General features: G+C 32.6%; 2 protein-coding genes across 2 annotated transcripts; one reads left to right on the forward strand and one right to left on the reverse strand.

Annotated features, from left to right (window-relative positions):
* Positions 1–5,608: 5,608 nt before the first annotated feature.
* On the forward strand, positions 5,609–10,216 carry LOC130811166 (cysteine proteinase inhibitor A-like). The gene is made up of 2 exons (XM_057677352.1): positions 5,609–5,791; positions 9,781–10,216. The coding sequence occupies exons 1-2, from the start codon at positions 5,678–5,680 to the stop codon at positions 9,997–9,999; spliced, it is 333 nt and encodes a 110-aa protein (XP_057533335.1). The 5' UTR covers positions 5,609–5,677; the 3' UTR covers positions 10,000–10,216.
* Positions 10,217–16,292: 6,076 nt separating this feature from the next.
* LOC130810816 (uncharacterized) lies at positions 16,293–17,684 on the reverse strand. The gene is made up of 3 exons (XM_057676941.1): positions 17,603–17,684; positions 16,783–16,867; positions 16,293–16,701 (listed from the first exon to the last, which is right to left on the reverse strand). The coding sequence occupies exons 1-3, from the start codon at positions 17,682–17,684 to the stop codon at positions 16,293–16,295; spliced, it is 576 nt and encodes a 191-aa protein (XP_057532924.1).
* Between the last annotated feature and the right edge of the window lie 4,368 nt (positions 17,685–22,052).

Below are 22,052 nucleotides of genomic sequence, written 5' to 3' on the forward strand. Positions count from 1 at the left end.
CGTTTGGTTCCTGCATGAGTGGTGGATGAAATTGGGGTTTCATTTTTGGTTTCATTAGATGAGGATGGTGGAGCGTCAATCTGTAGTGAAGGATGAACCACCTTAAGAGGTTGCGGTTGAGAAATTTTACAGGATTTTGGTGTTTTCCTGTTCATTTTCTTGCCGGAGTTTGAGGTTTTTGGTGTTTTCATTGTGACTTTGAAAGAGTATTGAGAGAGGGAAGATGATGAGTGACGTTTGCTGAGAGAAATAGGTAAGCGTAATAGGTGTGACGTAAAGAGGGAGGTTAATATATGGGTGAAGGGACGGTTAACTAAAAGTTCAACTCTTTAATGCATTATTCATTTCAATTGAAATCAAATGGTTAATGAAGAGTTGTAGGGTAATTATGGTGGTGTTTTGTTATTTGCAATTGCCCTTGATGGCAACAATGAAATGTTTCCTGTGGCATGGGGTATTGTTTCATGTGAGGATGAAGAGAGTTAGAAGTTCTTTATTTGGCATCTTAAACATGTACTTGAACCAAGTAACAGAGGAGACAATTGGTGCATAATATCTGACAGGCAGAAGGTAACAACACTTATTACTTGGTATTTCATTGATTATGCATAATCTTATAAACCTAATCTTAATATGTTGTTTTCAAATGCAGGGAATTGAGAAGGCTCTCAATAATTGGTGGCCTAAGGTGCAAAAAAGGTATTGTTGCAGACACCTTAGTGCCAACTGGAAGAAGTCTTTTCATGGACCTAAGTTATGGCAACTGTTTTGGCTAGCATGTGGGGCCTTCTCAACCTTCACATTTGCAAAGGCCATGAATGAGATTGAAAAAAAAACAACCCTGGTGCAAGGAGATGGCTTGCTAATTTGGGTCCACAGGAGAGATGGACAAAACATAAATTTGACCCTAAATTGAAGTGTGATATTAACAAGACGAATTTTGTGGAAAGCTTCAATGCAACCCTAGGAACTGACAGGTGCAAGCCAGTGTTAAATTTGTTAGAGGAAATTAGGAGAGTAACAATGGTTAGGTTAGCAGCAAGGAGGCAGAAGTGTCAAGATTGGGAGAGGCTGTGTCCAAACATTGCGAAGCGAGTTCAAGTATTGTGCAATGAGAGTAGGTCTTGCAGGGCTTTCATGTCTAGTCCAAGGGAGTATGAGGTGGTGGAGGGTAAATCAACTCTAGCTGTCAGTTTGAACCAACACACATGCCTTTGCAATATGTAGCAACTCACTGGCATCCCATGTAGGCATGCAATGAGAGCGATACTTCATGAAGGTCTTGATCCACAATCATTGGTTCATGATTGGTATTCAGTGGAGAAATACAAGTTGGCCTATTATCACAGAATTAAATCTATCCCTGACCAGGATAAGTGGCCGGCTACTGAACACTACTATATTACTTCATGTGCTCAAAAGAGGTGTTGGTAGGCTTTGTAGGAACCGAAACAGAGGTGATGATGAAGAGAGGAAGGCAAAGAGGAGCAAGACAATAAAATGTGGGAAGTGTGGGGATTTTGGTCACAACAAGGCCAGTTGCAAGGGAGGAGCAACAAAAAAACAAAAGGCAGCAACAAACACTGATGATGCTTCAACTTCCAAGTGCAAGGGAACAACATTAGTAAAGCAGATGGCATCATCAAAGAAGGGAAAGAGCAAAGCAAAATGAATAGTATTTGTGTTATGTGAATGTAGTTACTTAACTTTTGAGTTCATTTGGATGAACAGTACATAAATCCTCTTTTGTATAACTAATTGATGAACAGTAGGTTAATCCTCTTTTGTATAACTAATGGATGAACAGTAGATTAATCCTCTTTTGTATAACTAATGTATGATTATGGATGAACAGTAGCTTATTCCAGATTGTATTAATTATGTAAAATGTTGGATAAACAGCAGCAACTTGGTATGCAAATTGATCTAATTCCAATTTTTGGTAATGAACAGTACAACATTAGTTTTACAAGGCAAGAACCAACACAATACCTAAGCTTACATATATAGAAACCATTACAACGCTTACAATCTTACTTTACAATCGCAAGAAAAACCACTAATAGGTAGAAGATTACAAAAAATTTCATGAAAACCAGAACCTTAAGTAAGCCATCAACCTTCTTGGACAGCCCTTCAACAGTAGCTTTGAGTTCATTAAATTGTTAGCCATTCAACATTACAGGAGCAGCACCTTGTACCTCTGCAGGTGTAGCTTCATCAATATTTTCCTTCAAATCAGCATCATAACCCCATTCAAATGCTTGGCACGACATACATTTGTAGTAGATTCTTCCCAGATTGTTAATTGAACCCGAAACCCTAATATCATACAACTTTGTTGGGTCACAGTAACATTTCTTCAACCTTAAACAGCTATCACCAACTTCAATGGAATTAACGTTAGGGCTTCCATGTCGTCTTTTGGTATTACCTGAATACACCTTAGCGCAGAATGATGAGTTCCTTGAGAAAGCAGCCATGGAAGGAGAGAAGGAAGAGGAGAGGGAAAAGGGAAGAAGAAGATCGTGTGTTTGAAGTGATGTTGGATATTTAAACGATTAGAAACTAACCATGGTTAAATTAAGTTCAAAATCTAACAAACATTTAGGAAAAATCATTAATAATGTCACGTTTGTAAATAGCATATACTTGGGTGATTCCATTGAAATTAACTGGGGTACCATTGTTCTTTTGCTATAGTACAGGGGTACCATTGATAATATCCCTATTAATATAATAATAGTAATAATAATAATAATAATAATAATAATAATAATAATAATATTTAAAAAACAAAAAATAAAATAAATTAAAATAAAATAAGAGAGGGAGTCGCGTGCGACTCAGCCGTGGGTGAGTCGCACAAAACATGCAACTCGGCCGCGGCTTAGTCGCACGTTTGTTGCGCGTTTCGTGCGACTCACCCACGGCTAAGTCGCGCGCGACTCCCCATTTATTTATTTTTTTTTTTATAAAATTAAATTCGTTTAGAAATTACCTTGAATTATTACTTGGTTTTTGAATTCCTTAGCTTTAGCTCCATAAATTTTATGTTTTAATTTAGTGTTTTTAAAGTGATAAAGGTTTTATTTAGTGAGATTAAAGTACATATAAGAAATTTTAAGTCCAAGGGCAATATCGTCAATTCATTAAAATAAGAGTGGCTATAAAATAAAAAGAGTGGCAATATTTAAGGATTCATTAATTCTACTAAAAGTAAATTTACGTTGTCAGCTCTACTATCCGACTCCTCAAAAAGAAAAATAGGGACCTTCCTAGAGATAATAAACGAGTGGGACACCTTGATGCATGACGTATCAGTCTAGGTACTCAAAATTGGTCTCGAAATGAGTGGATGCTAAAATAAGTAAATGACCCCTTACTCGTGGCAAAGTAAAATAATTTTGATTGTTGATTTCTACGCATTATAAAAAGTTAATATTTGAAAAATATATATTTAGAAGAAAATATCAAGACCTCACATAAATATATGTAACATATCCCGTCTAAACCCGGCCCAAGAATCAAATGAATTAGGTGGCTTGAGTCTAAACGAGATGTAAAATGGAACATAAAATTAAGGTTTCAGTTAAAAACAAACAAAATGTGGATCGAGTTCTAGATAGTTCAACTAGCTTTTAAACAAAACAAAACAACACCTAAGGGTCTACAATAAGTGATCAAGTAAACTGAAATAATAAACTAGGGAGGGCTAGTCCTTAGGCAAACTGCTTCCATGGATAGAGTGTGGTCTTTATGAGTTGCCTATGGTTAAGTATGCAAACCTCTGTGGTAACACATACATGCCCTAGCCACGAGAACTGAAATAATAACCTCCATCAATATCATCCTTCAACTCCCACGAATTAATAACAATATGTCTCGTTATACAAATTTATATTTTTTTCTTACTTTTTTAAACAAGTAAAAACTTAAAATCATAATTCACATTTTATGATTCAATTCGATCTTCATATTATATAATGTAATGGAGTATATAGTACTCCGTTTACGTAGAGGCAATTAAAATTTACGTAACAATCAATAATCAAGGTCACTCGGCACTTATGAATCACTTTAATTTCTATGAACTTTACGCATAAACATGTATAAAAACTTGTTCACTACCTTCAAACTAACTCAAGATTATTTCACGTTACATCCATTAACACCATATATTCAATCATGCACACAAGGAATATACAATTGCACCTTAAACCTATATTTAGCATAACGAAAAATGGATCAGCAGCCAAAATATGTCCAAAACAGAATCTTATCCATTTAAAACTGTAAATCTGACCTCATCGATGCGTTTAGAATATATGAAAACCTTTGCTTACCAATTTCATAATTTTGAGTACCCCAACTATTATAATCGCATTTTAAGCTAAAAAGTGCACGAAATGATATTTCTTTCAGCAATTTACCAAAACCTACGAAATTCATCCAATTTCCCTAAAATGTTCACCAGCCAAAATTTTTTTTTTTTTTTTTCCAAAATCTTAAATTTTGTGCCTATATCATCACCAAAAGAATCACAACTTTAAAATTCATTATAACAGCATAAAACATCATTTTTACAATAACGATGATAAACTTAATTTAATAATAATTTGTTTTACAAAATAATAAAATCAAAAATTTCAACCCTAAACAATATGATAATGAATCATAAAATTTCATTATCACATTACATACACATGTTTTTCAAATCACAAGAACTAACATAACAAACATGCATCATACCATAGTATATACTAATTCATAGTCATATGTTCTAAAAGGAATATTTATCAAATTAACAACTTAAAACAACCCCAAATTTCTTGGATTTATAAATTTTTAGAATTCAAAGTTTCTAATTCAATAGTTTCATCAAATTCACAAATTCACAAATTCTTAATCAAGAATTATACTAAACTAATTAGTATCAAGGAAATTACACTTGATGAACAACAATGGAAGAAAATTCTTTGGGAAAAAGAAGAATAGACCATGTGGAATGAGAGGGAGAGGGAAGGTTTAAATGTGTAAAATTAGAGTTTATGAAGCGAATTAGTGCATCATAAACTTAAGCACAAATAAAACCCTTTTATTTTTTTCTAAGGAAAGTTACTAGTTTTTGCTTAAGACTCCCATAACTTTTCCTCTCCTTCCTTTGGCCGGTCCAACACCATCGATCTTTTATTATTTTTTTAATTCAATTGTAATACAATCCATTCAAAATCCATGTTTAGGCAAAAGGCCTACAATGTGAATAGCCTAACTCGTCTAGATCTTTTTTAAATTATTAAAAAATTTCTTCAATAAATAAAATAATACTTTTGGATTCACATAATGTTAGATGTCATAGGCACTTAAAATCCTAGGGAGTTACAATATATCTTTTCCTATAAATTGTAATCAAAGTTTAGCTCTAAAATTCAAAGATTATATTTTTAAACAAAAGAGAACGAATAAAAAATATAGGCTATCGACAATAAGAATCAATTGATAGTAACAACATAATGAATTCTTTATCTCATCTTTATGATTTGTGAAGAATAAATTCATCTTGCCACTTTCGCTAAAGTTGGTAAAAAAAAAAAAAAAGACTTTTCTATTTTTTTTCTCTCATATAAATTGATAGATAGGATCTAACACATTTAAAAACATAGATTTTATATACAAAATGAGTTGTAATTCTCAAAAAAATAAACCAGGAAGTCGTGTACCAATTGATCCAAAGAGTGCAAAGATACAAGAGCTTGGTGTTTGGGCTGTTAATCAATACAATAATAAAAAGGTAACTAGATTTTACACTACCATAATTTCTAATTATTGTAAATTGTACGTAAAACTTCCGTTTAAATTACTCATAATATTTTGTTCTAACAACTCAGTTTGGAGTGTATAAGAGAAAGCTTTAAGTAATACCGCTAATAATTTATGAAAATGGAAAACTTTGAAAAAAAAATTATCTGATCTTTTGTAGAAATTATTTGGTAAAGGACTAAGGTAAGTAATCTTCAACCATAGGTTGAAAATAAAGTGCATTAAAACATTTTACCAGATTTTGTTTTAATCTTAAGAGTGTTTAGGTATAATTAGGAAATATTAGCCGCATAAATCATCAATTGTGTGAAAATAAATTGAAATAAATTATATAATCTTATGTAAATTTGATTGTTAAAGGTTGAACCTCCAAACTAAAGTAATTCTAGCTTACAGTAGTAAAAATTATATATATATATATATATATATATATATATATATATATATATATATATATATATATATATATATATATATATATATATATATATATATATATATATATATATATATATATATATATAAAATACTGATGAGTATGTGATATGAGTGTGGCATTGAATAATATTGGATGGAACTGACGAGTTGATGATTCTTTTCCTTGAATAATGATAAGTAGAAAAATGATACTGCTAACGGACACTCCCAGGTTGCTTGATAATTTAGATTAAATTAGTGATGTGTAATGTTTACCTTAGTAATGGGTTATGAGTGATTAAATTATAATGACAAACAAAGGATGAGAAAGTGAACTGATGCAACATACGTTTCTCTAGAGTCACTAGTGTGCATCTAATATAAATTGTTGTGAAACACAAACAAAGAATGACGTACGACTTTTGTACGCACAAAAATACTTAAATATTTGAGAATGTAATGCCACCTAAGGAGGTTTTCGTACCATGAAAACAATTCACCTATTTTCTTAAGCTAGTTGCTTACGTACCTAACACTATTGAAAAAAATCTCATGTGTTGCGGTTTTTTGGCCCTTATATGTTGCAGTTTGGACCCAAAGCATTTGTGATAACAATAGATTAGTTTATTTTCGATGCGATTTAAAATCAAATTGGAGCATAAAAGGCATTATATGTTGCGGTTCTTTGAAAAACGCAACATATGATGTTGCACTATATGCTGCGGCTCACCTAGATAAGTAGCCACATGTAGGAGCATGTTTTGGTGTTTTCCCACTCTTTTTTAAAATTTACGTGCTTACCTCTTTCGCAAATCATACCTACCTTAAAATATGTGTCACAAGTCAAGGCATGAAAGGACAATAATTGAAAAAGAAAGTTACCAACAAAAGACTAAATTACAACATATTTTTATAGCTTTATTTTAATGTTTTCTTCAACTCAAGTTTTCTTTTAGTGTTAAGTTAGTTTTCCTACAAATAGTTATATATGTTATCATTGTAAAGTCATAATTTTGAGAATTAAGTACAAGTATTGTGCTTACGGTCATAGTTTACATGTGTTTAGAGCATTTGGGTCTTTTGTGAGAATAAGTGTTTAGTTTTTAAATTATAATACCTTTATCAAGACAAAAGCGAGTCTATATGTTGTTGGGGTTTAAGTACTAGTTTAACATATCAAGAACTGCTCCTATTTGAGAATTATACTAGTTTAAGAAAATTGATTGTAGCACCTTGGTGAGTCTAGCAAAACGTTACTGTATCAGCCACTTTCCATCCTTTCTTTATCATTATTATAATTTAAACACTTAGAGCCTAATACACGGTGAACCTTATGTATCATCTTGGTATAAGAGAAAATGTGATTTTGGAATATTTTTAGCCACAAAAACAACATCAAACATAACCCAAAACACCACAAAACAAACACAACATTGAACCAAAATTTCAATTTTTCGTACTAGATAGCAGAGGTCATATATTGGTTTAGAGTCCAAATCAACAAAATTTTTATATTTTCTATATCTTTTTTGCTCTATGCAACCGTAAAATTTCAGAATTTAATAATTTTGTTTTCAATTCATTTGTACAATTTTTTGATACAGTGTCAAAACTATTTTTGGAGAATAAAGTTTGATCCAAAAGCTATATTTTACGCCTATGGAAAACATTGAAAAACCCTACTACCTCTACTAGTTTTCAAAGAGGAATCTACTTTGAACAAGCTAAAGTAATGGGTTTGGTGTATAGTATTGAAGCCCTCAACGCTAAGCTTAATCGTGTGCATAACCTAGTTATATCTCCATAAAGTAGAACAAGGTGCATGGAGGATGCATCTGAAAATGAAGATGCCACTATCCTCGCTAGTTCTCACGAGTTGGCTTGTGGTTTTCATGAGGAGACACCTAGAAGACGATTTCAAAGATAAAAGACAGGATCCCCTTAAGGAGTTGGGCAATGGTTCTCGTAGACAAATAAGGAGGGTAACGAACGCATTTGTTCCAAAATTCATAATCCTCTTGGTAACTTGTTGTAAGTGAATTCTTTCCCTAGCATCCTGGTGAAGGACTTCTTAAAGATTATTCAAGGAGCTTGGAGAACCACTTCTGTTGGCACGCAAATGGAACAAGTTTAGGCTAAATTTAAAGGTTAAGATGCAACTCAAAAATGTTCACAAAGCTGAGTTCTTCGATCCGGCATTACAGATAGGATTAGCACCCTTGAGAAACATCTTGATGACTCTCAAATCGCCTTGGTTACAGATCTCCTCCAGGTGGTCCATCATAGACAGGAGAAGGATATTTTAGGTAAGCTTCCCATTGGAGATATATTGAGAAGTCTACCCTTTACCAAAAAGCCCGAATCACCTTATTAAAGCATGGAGATGAGAGTTCCATGTACTTTCACGCAGCAATAAAAGAGAGGCAAGAAAATAATGGGATTTATGAGCTGCAGAACACCCATGGGGAGGTTATTACCAAACCTTAGATATTCATGATGAAGTCCCAAGGTTTTATCAATCCCTTCAAAAAAAAAAAGAAAAATTAACAAAGGCGCGCTTCTTACCTATGTTGACATATTTAGAGTTAGTATTTTAACATATTGAAGTTGCTATTTTAACCTATTTGAATTGGTGTTTTAACCTATTAAAGTTGGTATGTTAATGCTTTTAGAGTTAGTAGTTTAACCTATTAAGTTGTTAATCTATTAAGTTGTTATTTTTAACATATTCAAGCTGGTATTTTAACTTGTTGAAATTGCTATTTAAAGTTGGTATTTTAATCTATTTTGAGTAGCATTTTAACCTATTAAGTTGTTAATATATTGAAGTTAGTATTTTAACCTATTGAAGTTGGTATTTTAACCTGTTTAAGTTGGTATTTTTTATGCTGCTTAAGTTGTTATTTTGTCTTATTTAAGTTGATGTTTTAACCTATTGAAGTTGGTATTTTAACCTATTAAAGTTGATGTTTTAACCTGTTGAAGTTGATATGTTGAGTTGTTTGAAGTTGGTATTTTATAGTTGTTGTTTTAACCAACTACAACATGTTAAAACACCAACTTCAATAGGTTAAAGTACAAACTTTAATAGGGGAACAACTTAACAGGTAAAACACCAACTCTGAATACTAACTTTAATAGGTTAAATACCTACTCAAATAGGTTAAAAAAAACCAACTTCAGTAGATTAAAACGCCACTTAATAAGAGGTCTCTTTAAGAACGTTAATAGGTTAGGCTTGGAGAGCCATCTCTATAAGAAAAGGTCTCTTAGGAGACTAGTTGAACTTAATAAGAGATCATCATTTTTAATGAAATAAAATTGTATGAGCTACTCTTGTGAGAGATCGTCTCTCGGTGAGACAACCTCAAACAACGAACCCATGTTCTCAAAATATATATTACATGGACAATTTAACCAGTATAAGGAGAGCAATTTAACCCAAATATAAAGAGTATCTCACGATGAGACTATACCATATAATAATTTGTGAATTTCTCAAGAGTCGATGGCTAATGGCTTATATGTGTTAGTTATTTGCAGAAAGCATGCCTGAAATTTGAAAATGCTTTGAAAGCAGAACAAGAAATGGTTGCGGGTATGCTATATTACATAGATGTTGAGGCCTCTGATGGTGGACCGATTCCCTTTGTTGGCAAGTACGAAGCAAAAGTATTCGTTGAGGAATGGAACAACATTATGAAACTGGAGGAGTTCAAGCCTATGTTACAAGACCATGGCACTATCCTGGTCCCAAACTAAACATCAACTACGCAAAAAAAAAAAAAAAAAAAAAAAAAAAACGGTACTCCATGATTTGGGTTATGTACTACTATAGCCACTACATAAATAAAATGGGCTTCCAAGTACATCACAACTCTATTGTTTAGTAAAATGATGTATAATTCAAGTATGATTTGGGTTATGTACTACTACTATATCTACTAAACAAATAAAAGGACTTCATTGATCAATCTCATATTCACATTTGTTTTACATTTCTATGAAAGCCAACTTATGTAATATATTTCAATACCCCAATGCCAGTAAATAGCTTTCGTCTAAGTGAAATTTGGAGATCGATTGTACGCAACCTTACCCTGTAATACAAAGAGGTTATTTTAAATCGGTCTTTAATTCAAACATCAACTTTATATGAAAATAGAGCACATGATTTATCGAGTCATTTTACTAAAGTTTGTTATTAAAAATAGACAACTATAGATCGGTGACTCCACCAAGAATACAACTTCAACCCAGAAAAAAAAATTCTCTGAAGGTAAACCAATCCCAGTCGGTTTAAGGTAGTCGATTTGTTGTCATTAAATGAAGCAGGTTCAGGATAAACAATGCATTCATCGTATCTTGGACGTTAACACAGGCCTCGAACATATTGATCTAGCGTAGTGTTGAAGAGTTCGTACCTAAAAAAGGGTGGCATGACTTCACAATCAGTAGCAGAATACATGAAATTACCACATGAAATCAATAGAAAATTGAAGTATCAACAATATAAAGATTTAGCTTCTATTCCCAATTAATTAATTTTATGGCTTTAGCTTCATTTAAGCAAAAATATCCATGTTAAAATATGAAACTCATGCTTGGAGTGGGGAGTAATAGATTAAAGAGGTAATAAAAATGAGTGAGTTGAGCTAATAAAAATGAGTAATAGCATGAAGAAAAGTGAAAGAGGAGGGAATCATAACTCCCATTAAAGATTTCATAGACTGCCTAGTGCCTATCATCCCTCTTACGGTCCGTTTGATTAGTGGTATTAAATGGTGGTAATGAGAATGATTTATAGTGTAAGATTCAATCAAAAGTTCCATATCATTCCCATGGTAATGAAACTTTGATCACAAAAGAGTTTTTTTATTTACAAATTTCCATTACCACCTAATACCATTCCTCTCAATGGTAATGCATTGGAATGAATTTTATGAAGAAAATGAGATAATTGAAGTTGGACAAGCATTACCATCAAGGTAGCCAAGAGTTTTTTCAACTAAAATTACACTAGTTTTTCATTCTCATTACTGTCGTTTATTACCACCTACCGGCATAATGTAAAAGTATAACCTTCTCAATTGAGAGGAATGATTAATCCCCTTTCCCTTCATTTACAACATCTCTACCCTCTTTTACCTTAAATTAATGTGCAATCACCTCCAGTGATTACCATCCATAATATCCAAGCATGCCCATAGATGAAAGCATCATCCACTAGTATGACAATTGTATCTGAATCCATTCACCAAAGCATTAAGACTTCCCTCAAGATGAGTATACATTCTGGCATCGGATGCACAATAAAAGGAGATACGTCATATAAGCTATGCATACATAGATAAAGCTGTAACAGTAAAGACCTCCATTGAAATACCTTGAAGAATCCTGAGAAAGTTTAAATTATTTTTCTTTTTCTTTTGGTAGAAAAATTTTTTGTTGATGATAAAACATCAAAGTAAATAAAGATAGCTATAATATCACATTCCAATTACTTCTGTATAAATCATTAAGAACACAATGGTTGAATAATGCATATGCCTTAGCCCAAAGTGACGCAAAAAAAGAACACCTTCTCCCATAGCACCTCTACTTGTAGAAATGATTTTTTGAAGTTCTCTTATTCCTTTCAAACCATATAGACCATAGAATGGTAAGAGCATTTGTAATGGTGACCCAATATTGAGTTACATGACCCAACAAAAAGGAAAAACCTTATTATGGTAATCTAATTTAAGATGGGTCATAGAAAAGGTTAGATGATTGTGTCTTTGGATGACCCGTTCAATAGAACGGTCATCTGAATTTTTTTTCAAATCATTTGCCACGTGTCAGTCCATGATTGGCCCGCGAAAAGGAAAATGCATCAGCTTTCCCAGTCAATCCTGCTGCACGCCACTTGTCCTGTTTTGATTGGCTATGAAAAAATAGCCATTTTTTCCCTTTAACGGCTATTTTCGCATTAAAATAATTTTAAAAAAAAAAATTATACCAATGGTCATATTTTTTCGAGATCTATAAAATGAGACCCATATTGATATATTTTGACATAATTTTTTTTACATATTTTGTTCGTAAATATTAAAAAATATTTATTAAAAATTATATTTATATTTATATTTATTAAAAAATATTATTTTTATTAAAAGAATAATTTTTTTAATTATAAAATAGTAGATGTAATTTAATCAAATAAAAAATTATATTATCTTTGTACATGAAAATATTATTATAAAAAAATAAAAATAAATGTTTGATAAATTAAGGGAGAGAAATTATGGTGGGGTAGAAAAAAAATAAGAAAGAGAGGATGATGACCTTTTAAAAGAGGTCATTGTTAATAAAATTAGGTTGAAAGATGAAATTTTAGGAGAGAGAAAAATTATGAAATAGTTTGATGACCTTTTTTTTGGGTCATGAGTAAGGATGGCCTAAAAAGAACAAATCACCCACATCTTTTAAAGATCATTTTCTTGTCCCATTCTACAATTGTTGGTCAAAAGAAAATCTCTAAACCTTCTCGTAGCAACCCATTCTTCACCCGGATCTTAAACAACCTGTGCCATAGTTCTCTTGCCATCGTGCAATAAGGAATAAATGATCATTATCTTCTCCATCATGTTCAACTTCCCTTTGGCTACTAGCCACACTAAAGCTTTACATATTTGTTTAGCTAAAGGAAAAGAAAGAGATCTATGGGGGATGGAAAACCCGTTTTGCATAAAAAGAAGCACTAGGGATGCATTTCGAGGAATCATGGATCCAAATTCTTGAATTACATTTTGGGGAAATTTTATATACTAGCATGAAAACTCGTGCAAGAGTTATTATTACCAAGATAAAAGGTGTCATAATACTTTTTTCTTTCTTTCACGTGTTTTAAATAGAAAAGACAATGAAAAGAGAGTTTACAAACAAATAAGACTATTTTTATAATGCATGGGTGCCTGGGTGCCTGGGTGCTTGGGTGCATGGCAAAGGCTTCTATATGATTTACTTAGTCAACTTTTACAGCATGTGGATTTGTTTGATATTGCGTGTGAAGTTAAACTGCTAAAATGCACTCATTTTAAAGTCTCACATTTTACACATTCATGATCACCGTGGACTTAAGGAAAGTCCAAAAGTTTATCTTAGAAGGATAATTTATGCGAATAAAGAAGCTTCAACATAGTATAACTGACAATGAGTAGTATTTCTTGGCAAAGACTCAACAGTTGAAGAGGCATAGTGTTCGAAGCTTAATCTGGATAGTTTCGGCATAACTTCAGTAGAATAGTTGTTAAGGAAGCTAATTTACACAAGATTAATTTTATCTTAATAACTTTTACGGCACGTTTAATTGTCAATATCAAATGGTGAGAATGGTAATGGAAAGTTAATGTACTTTGGTTGGAAAATCTCTTAACAAATTTAATAATTATTCTTGCTCTACTTCACTCATTTTATTTTTCTTCACAAAATTCATTCCAATGTATTGTTATTTGGAGAGGTGGCATAAGTTGATAATGAAAAATTATGAAAATAAAAAAAAATTTATAATCAAAGTTTTATCATCATGAAAATGGCATAGTACATTACACTGAAAATTAACACTACAAATAATTCTCATTACTAGCATTTTGTACCAACAGCCAAGAGGGTCGTTATACGTTATTGGGGTTTTACTGATAGTGTCCATGAGGGTTAATTGTTGATGGTGTAGTATAATGAATCAAAGTTTGAGAGTTTCTCAGAAGGTACAAATTTTTCATGGTGACTAGTCTTTTAAAAGACCAAGAGAATAAAACATATTCATTAATTAACATCTTCATGACAAAATTTTGTGAGAAAAGGTTGAGTTTATCTCATGTCCGATATGTTGTTAGTTGATAGCATTTGACTTAATGTACATCTGCAATTGAATGAGAGTTTGTGTTTGGAAGATAATGAAATGTGCTCTTTTGACAAGGAAAATGGGCTTTCTTGCTTTCTTGCTCAACAGTTAAAGCGGAAGGATTGATATATACCCTTCTAAGTATTCGGCAACTAAGGGGATCTAACTTGAGGTTGAGGAAAAGATTAAGAGACACCAATTTTGAAAAAAAAAATTAAAATCTATGAGTCTTTTAGAGAATAAAAAAGATAGTTCGAACGTGTAGGACAATATTAAAGGACTGACCAATAACTAAGAAGCGAGTTGATCTTTCTCTATTTGATGAACAACCTTGTGTCTCCGGAACTACTAGAGACTCCGACGTTTTCACTCTTTAAATCCCAAGTCTCACTTATTTGGTAATGGTAGACAAAATTATAGAATTATTTTTATTATGTCTATAGTTGTCGCCCTATGTATATTGTTATTATAACATAATCAATTACCAAATTTGGTACAGCCCTAACTAGCTCTGGCTAATATTAAGCGAACAATTTTCCCACTACCACAGCCGTAAGAATAAGGGATGACAAAATCATTATGGACCTGTGGTGGTTTGATACTAAAATAAGTGCCATCAGGTCCCACTTAGCCACATAGGCCATGTCAACCACAGAAACACATCTCTAAACAAAAAAAACTCATATTTTTTCATATGGGGAGAAAGAGTGCGACTATAATTTAATAAACAGTGATATATTAAGTTAGCATTAAACTAACATAACACTTTCAGATAAAAAGATTCCTTAAATCTATCTTACATCATTGATAGCATACACACCCCTCTTATACAGCTATAACATCGATTATACACTAAATATAACCACTCAGGCAATATAAGGTGAATTAGGCCAGATTTTTCCTTGGATACTTATGTCAATTCATATTAGCTTAACTGTTTATCTAACATGTTTTGCTAGACTGTATAAATCATATCCCTTGAAACACATGCTAAAGTAGCATCATCAAGCTTAAACTTCAACTCACAGTTCCAAGTTTGAGGGGAACTTACAAAGGGGACTAACATGAGTCCATAACATTACATAGTGATAAAAAAGGGATATTATATTATCACTCCCTATAGCGATCAGCGCAGCACACACAATTTGACATGTGTGTGATGGTATAAATTCCACCGAATTAATCATGTCTCTTATATTACGCAAATTTTAGTGTAGATTTTACACAAAGATCTAATAATAGTTATACTTGATCAAACACATAAAAGTGCTCATCTCTCCTTTAAGATTTGGCTCTATGCTTATAATGTGAATACCAATGAATTCACATTTGATTCACTAAGAATGTTACAATAATATTTAAGATTGTCTTATTACGTATGTTACACGTAATCATAGATAAACCACCCGTGTAATGAGTTCAACAAAGCGTTGACATTTTTTGTTGTGCTTACTTAACTGCATAATTGACATTTGAATAAAAATTGTAAACGATAACTTTATTTCATAAAAACAAAATTATACTATACATGATATCCAAGATGACAAAATATACAATAGTAAGCTAAACCTTATGCAATCCTAAACTCATTACGTGAGCTTTGAACACATATCTAGGACTACGCTTAGTCATAGGATCAACAATCATTTTGTGTGTAGATATATACTTAATGGCAACTTCCTTGTTTTAATAGCATCTAGAACAAAGTGATAGCATGTCTTTATGTGCTTTTTCTTCCTATGAAATTTATGATCTTTAGAAAAGTCAATATCTCAACTTTTGTCACAATATATTTCCACGGGAACATTAGGTCTCAGAGGGAGATTAAGATCTTGTAGGAAATATCTAAGCCACATAGCTTCTTGTACAGCCAAACTACATACGACATACCCAGCTTCCATGGTCGATAAAGCTATACAATCTTGCTTCTTACCACACCATGATATGACTCCTCCACCAAGGATGAACGCATATCCGATCCTGCGGTTGATTTAAACTCATCTAAATGGATAATCATCATGTCATTATTTGAAGCATTGTCTATAGTTGAATTCATCACCTTATGTTTTAAGTTCCATTGATTTAAGAACGCCCAAATTTCTTCAGCAACATTTTCCCCATCATAAGAAGGTGACAAACCCCTAAATCTTAGGATTCGTTTGTTCAACTTCTAGTCTTTATCTACAAAATGTGCAGTTACACAAATATAATGTTGCTTTGAGTGTGATGCTTTCCAATTATCAGTAGTCAAACAAATATGACCGGTTGCCTCAAGTAAAGCCTTTTTAAAACTCTCCCTCTCCGAATAGTAGTAGGCAAAAAGATTCCTAGTCAATGTGGCTCGACCAAACGGAACAAATTTAGGGGTTGCACTATATAACATGCGCCTAAACCCTTTTTCATCAATAGTTGACAAAGGGTGGTTGCCTTCCACAACATAGAACAAAATATTGTTTTTTAACACATTCATATCAAAAGCAAAAGCATTCCCATATTCCTCATCACCCCCATCCCCAATTGGTAAGCCCTCTGGTCTTTTTGGACACTTTAACAAATGTCGTTTTAAATGAGATGTGCCACTATTAGAGCCGACGACGAGAACACTTTGCAGAAACTACCATACCTTTTACATCAGTTATTTCTTGAAACTCAATCCAAACCTTAGAATTTTTTTCCTCTTACGTATAGGGCAGGTATATTCAATATAATCATCTTCAACTTGTTGTTCCTCTTCTATATGAAAACCTGAACACATAAATTCTCAAGAAGCCAAACAATATTAATCCTAGAGTTATTCAAATTTTGCCCAAAAACATAATAATAATAATAATAATAATAATAATAATATTAATAATAATAATATTAATAATAATAATAATAATAATAATAATAATAATAATAATAATAATAATAATAATAATAATAATAATAATCATAACAACAACAACAACAACAACAAAAATAACAACAACAACAACAACAATAACAACAATAATTAGACATTTCAAGTTTAGATAACAGTGATGAATAGATCGAATATCAATATTAATCCAAACCAATTTCTACCAAGATTTCAAGACTTTGAGACATGTAAGCAGCATTAGAAACAAAGTGTGCGAGTTGATCAAAAATCAATATTAATCCAAACCAATATTCTACCACTAGTGGAAAAAAACGTATTTGCTGCTTATCACTTGCTGCGGTTTTTCTATATTCGCAGCAATAGATAGGAAAAAGAATTAGAAAAAAAATAATTAATTGTTGCTGTTTTAAGGTGTGACCGCAACAAATACTCAGTGCAAATATTAATTGCTGCGATTTTGCTAGGGACCGCAGCAAATAACCCTTACACAAATAAATTAATTGCTCCGGTTATCAGGGGCCCGCAGCAAATAACCGTTACACAAATAAATTAAAACCCGCCATTTTAATGTTTTTTTTTCACAAACTCGACTCATTGTTGTGGTTGTATTCTCAAACCCATTGAATACGCTTCATCTTCATCTTCATCTGCTTCGTTCCACTTCTGCATCTTCACAAACGTAACAGCAAAGTTCTTCATTTTCATTTGCAAACTCGAAAAACGTTGTGTTAACCGTTTCTTCAAAGTTCTTCATCTTCTTGGTTCATAAACCCACGAAATTTAATACTTTGATCTTGTTCATCTTCAAAACCCACGACATTAAGGTATTTTTTTCTCCTTTTAATTTGTTAAGCATTTAAGTTTACTATTTGTGAATTTTACATTATTCAAGTTTATGTTATTAGTTTGTTAAATATTTGTGTAATTTGTTAAAAATGTGGTTTGTTGTTATAGTTATGTCTTTAACTATTAGAATTAGAATATGATTTTATTTACAATGTAGTGCTTAATATTTGAGTATGAAGTATAGAATTAGAATATAGAGTATGTATATTTAGGGTTAAATAGATTTGGTATAAATAAGTATATATTTTTTTAGGGTTAAATATGTTTGTTAGAAATAAGTATATATGTTTAAAAGTTGTGTATTAATTTTGTTTTGAATCAATTAATCACACTAATTAGGATGACAAAAGATAGTTCTTGGATGTATGGAAGCATTGAATCGTCAGAATTTATTGATGGCGTATTAGAATTTTGTAGTATTGTGGTTGAACATCAAGTTAGGACGGGGGGAGATGGTTTTTATTGCCCATGTGTCAGTTGTGGCAATGTATCAAAGGTAGATAGTGTTCATATCCTTATGGAGCACATACCTCGACGTGGGTTTAGGCCTCAATATCATGTTTGGGTTTGGCATGGTGAGAAGGGAGTTTACAACGAGAAAAGTGTTGTTGAGGACGTCAATAATGTGGTCGATGTCAATGAGGATGTAGTAGATCATATTGATGGGTATGAGACAGATGAAGAAAATCTCGATGAGGATGTAGATCGTGTTGATGAGATGATGGAGAGAGTCGAGGATGAGTTAGGAAAACGTTCTTGTGTTTTTGACTTGTTGACAGAGGCTTCTCAAAAGCCTTTGTACCCTGGATGTACAAAGTTCACCAAACTAACAGCAGTGTTGACAATTTTTAACATTAAGTCAAAGTTCAATTGGATTGACGCTAGTTTCACAATGTTATTAGAAGCGTTAGGTGAGATGCTTCTTGAGGGAAATGAACTTTCAAAGTCGACATATTATGCCAAAAAGCTCATGTGTCCTTTCGGCTTAGAGCACCAGAAGATTCATGTGTGTTCGAATGATTGTGTGTTGTATCGGATTGAAAACGAGAACTTAGAAGAGTGTCCTAGGTTTGGGTTATGGCGCTACAAGCGTAAAGGGCTCGGGATGCTAAAGGGCCCCCGGCTAACGTATTGTGGTATCTTCCAATAATACCTAGATTCAAGCGCTTGTTTTCTATAAAGAAAGATGCGTTAAATTTGAGGTGGCATGCAGATAGGGTGAAGAAAGGTCACTTGCTCACACATCCATCTGATTCTCTGGAGTGGAAGATTATTGATAGGTTGCATAAGACTTTTGGGGATGAGGTTCGTAATTTAAGGCTCAGACTGTGTACGGATAGAATGAACCCATTTGGCAATCTTAGTTCTCAACATAGTACTTGGCCGGTACTTTTAGTGATCTATAATTTGCCACCTTGGTTTTGTATGAAGCGTAAATACATTATGCTTTCGCTTCTTATCTCGGGTCCTAAACAACCTGGCAATGACATAGATGTATATCTTGCACCTCTCGTTGAGGATTTGAGAAAGATGTGGGACGAAGGCGTTTCTGTGTTTGATACATATGCTAATGAGAAGTTCACCTTGCGTATTAAGTTGAAAATCATAGTCATATGCTAGAAATTACGTATTAAGTTGCGATTTTATGCGTTTTTAAGCTTTTTTAGCACTAACATCTATTTTCTCTTAGTGCTTTCAACAACCTTCTACTTTCGTTGATTGCGGCTACTACACGCTGAAGTACATGGACGATATTATAAAATCTGTGAAGGATTTTGGAGTCGAAAATATAGATACCGTAAGTATTTGTTACATTCTTAAATTATTATTATTGGTGAAATCTAATGTTTATTAATCTTTTAATTTTATATTATATTATTATAGGTTTTCTACGACATTCCGAGGGAAAGACGCCCTCTGAGAAGTGGAGAGATGCGCGAATTAAAAGACAAGATTGCCGCGTATCTTGCTAATTTTTGTCCTTGATAAATTGTAATTAGTATAGAGTTTTTAGGATCTTTAATGTATATTATATATATATGTATGTACATAATATTATATTATATATACGATCGAGAGTTTATTATTACAAAGAGATTATTGGTGATTATTTGTGATTATCATTGGATTATTATTGGATTAACCATTGTTATTACATTGTACATTATTATAGGATTGTTATTAGTATAAAACGAAAAAAGAAAAAAAAATACCAACTATTTGCTGCAGTCAAACAAAAACCGCAGCAAATAAAGAAGAGTATTTGTTGCGGTTAGCCCTCAAAACCGCAGCAAATAATGCCACTTATTTGCTGCGGTTTTGGGGGCTTACCGCAGCAAATACTCTTCTTTATTTGCTGCAGTTTTAGTTTGACCGCAGCAAATAATGCCCTTTTTTGCTGCGGTTTTTAACCGCAGCATCATTTAAAATAGGTCATTTGCTGCTATCACTATTGCTTGGGGCCAAAACCGCAACAAATAATGGCCAAAAAACCGCAGCAAATGAGGTTTTTTCCACTAGTGTACCAAGATTTCAAGACTTTGAGACATGTAAGCAGCATTAGAAACAAAGTATACGAGTAGATCGAAAAACTATGCGTGTAGTATCGAAAAAGTATGCGAGTAGTATTGAATTTGGTAAGCATTGTATTATTACTTAAATTTTCTATCAAATTTGGTAGATTCAAAAAATATGCGAGTAGTTCGTAGAAGGTTAGGGTTCTTGATAGATCAAAGTCTAAATAGCAGAAAAATAATTTGGAAAAAATTGAAAATCATACCTTTTGCGAGATTAATTGATTGAAAAATTTTAAAACTAGGTTTCTTGATTGATTAATTTGGGGAAAAATCAGAAACACATTTTAGTAGAGTAGAAAAATAGTTAAGAGGAAAAGTAAGAGTAGTGAGTAGTATGTGGAAGGCTAAATAACAGTGTATATATTTAAAATTTTGTATTATTAATTGTTATATCTTTTTTTAATGACCCGACCCTATTATGACCCTTTAGTGATCCATTATAGTAAAGCCTAATATTGACCCGACCCATAAATGACCCACCCCGTTAATGATCCGTTTTGACCAGACCCTTGACCCATTGGGTCTACCCGCCCCTTTGAACACCTCTAGTGCTGACTATGGCTTATCAGTTCTTAATGCTACTTTATACCACATCATAGCTAGTTCTCTTCATGACTTCTTCTCACCTGAAAATTTCCCATGTAGTTAATCAAGTTTGTTTGATTCCTTACTTTGATACTCAGAAGATTACATGAGTACTCCATATAAAGATATTGTAGACTCAATTAGGAACGGGAACAGCAACAAGAGGGGGGGGGTGAATTGTTGTTGTTGCTAGTTCAAGCGTTTTTGCCCCGTTTTTGCGGAATTGAATTAAATTAAATAAAGCTTAAACTTAGAGCAAAATAATAAAAGAGACAAACGATTTTTACGTGGAAACCTTATGGGCCTAAACAGAAGGAAAAACCACGACCCCTCGGGATTTCTAAATACTCCACTATGTTTAAGGCAATTAGATACAATTACAATAAACACCTTACTTCACTCGAAGCGAATCAACTAGGACAACTCTTCTCTCTCAAATTGTTTTACTCAAAGCAACAAACTTAGCTTCACTAAAACCTAAACTCCACACTAGCTTCCCTCAAAGCTATCAAATTCCCCCTTAGACTCACCCGAGTCTAATTACAAGTACTCTCAAACCCTTACAAAAAGGATAAAATCTCTAAAAATAAAACCAATGAGTTGCTCAAGAAAATATTATGAGTTAATTGGCAATTTTCAAAACAAAATATTTCTTGTGGATTTCCAAAAATAATCGCATGAAAATAACAAAGTTCATACGTTAGATTATTAGGAACAGCCGAATTCACTAGCTATTTATAAAAAATAAAATCTCTAAGAAAATGGAATAATCCAATCCATTATTCCTTTATCAAAAAGATCATGGGAGCAATGTGGATTAATCACACAGACGTTTATTTCCACAAGACTTGATTAAATCAAGCATACGGTTAAAACAATAATAACCGTTGTTCCCATTTACTAATAATAGGTACTGTTCCCTTTAAGCAGCAGTTTCTTCAACAGCAGTTCCTGTTCCAGTAATAACTGCTGGAACTTTTATGCTATTTATAGAAACGGTTAGACTTACTAAGAATAGGAATGGTTACATGCTAACTAATTATAGGAACGATAACCTATT

The sequence above is a fragment of the Amaranthus tricolor genome, chromosome 4 (genome assembly GCF_026212465.1).
Source record: "Amaranthus tricolor cultivar Red isolate AtriRed21 chromosome 4, ASM2621246v1, whole genome shotgun sequence".
Classification (NCBI taxonomy): Eukaryota; Viridiplantae; Streptophyta; class Magnoliopsida; order Caryophyllales; family Amaranthaceae; genus Amaranthus; species Amaranthus tricolor.

Bases quoted from the DNA above. Each gene is read 5' to 3' on its own strand.
- LOC130811166 (XM_057677352.1), top strand. From the start codon at position 5,678: ATGAGTTGTAATTCTCAAAAAAATAAACCAGGAAGTCGTGTACCAATT. The intron at 5,792-9,780 runs GTAACTAGATTT...AGTTATTTGCAG, and splicing joins ATCAATACAATAATAAAAAG to AAAGCATGCCTGAAATTTGA.
- LOC130810816 (XM_057676941.1), bottom strand. From the start codon at position 17,684: ATGAAGAACTTTGCTGTTACGTTTGTGAAGATGCAGAAGTGGAACGAA. The intron at 16,868-17,602 runs GTTTGAGAATAC...TTATGTGTTCAG, and splicing joins AGATGAAGCGTATTCAATGG to GTTTTCATATAGAAGAGGAA. The intron at 16,702-16,782 runs GTTTGGATTGAG...CGGCTCTAATAG, and splicing joins AAGAGGAAAAAAATTCTAAG to TGGCACATCTCATTTAAAAC.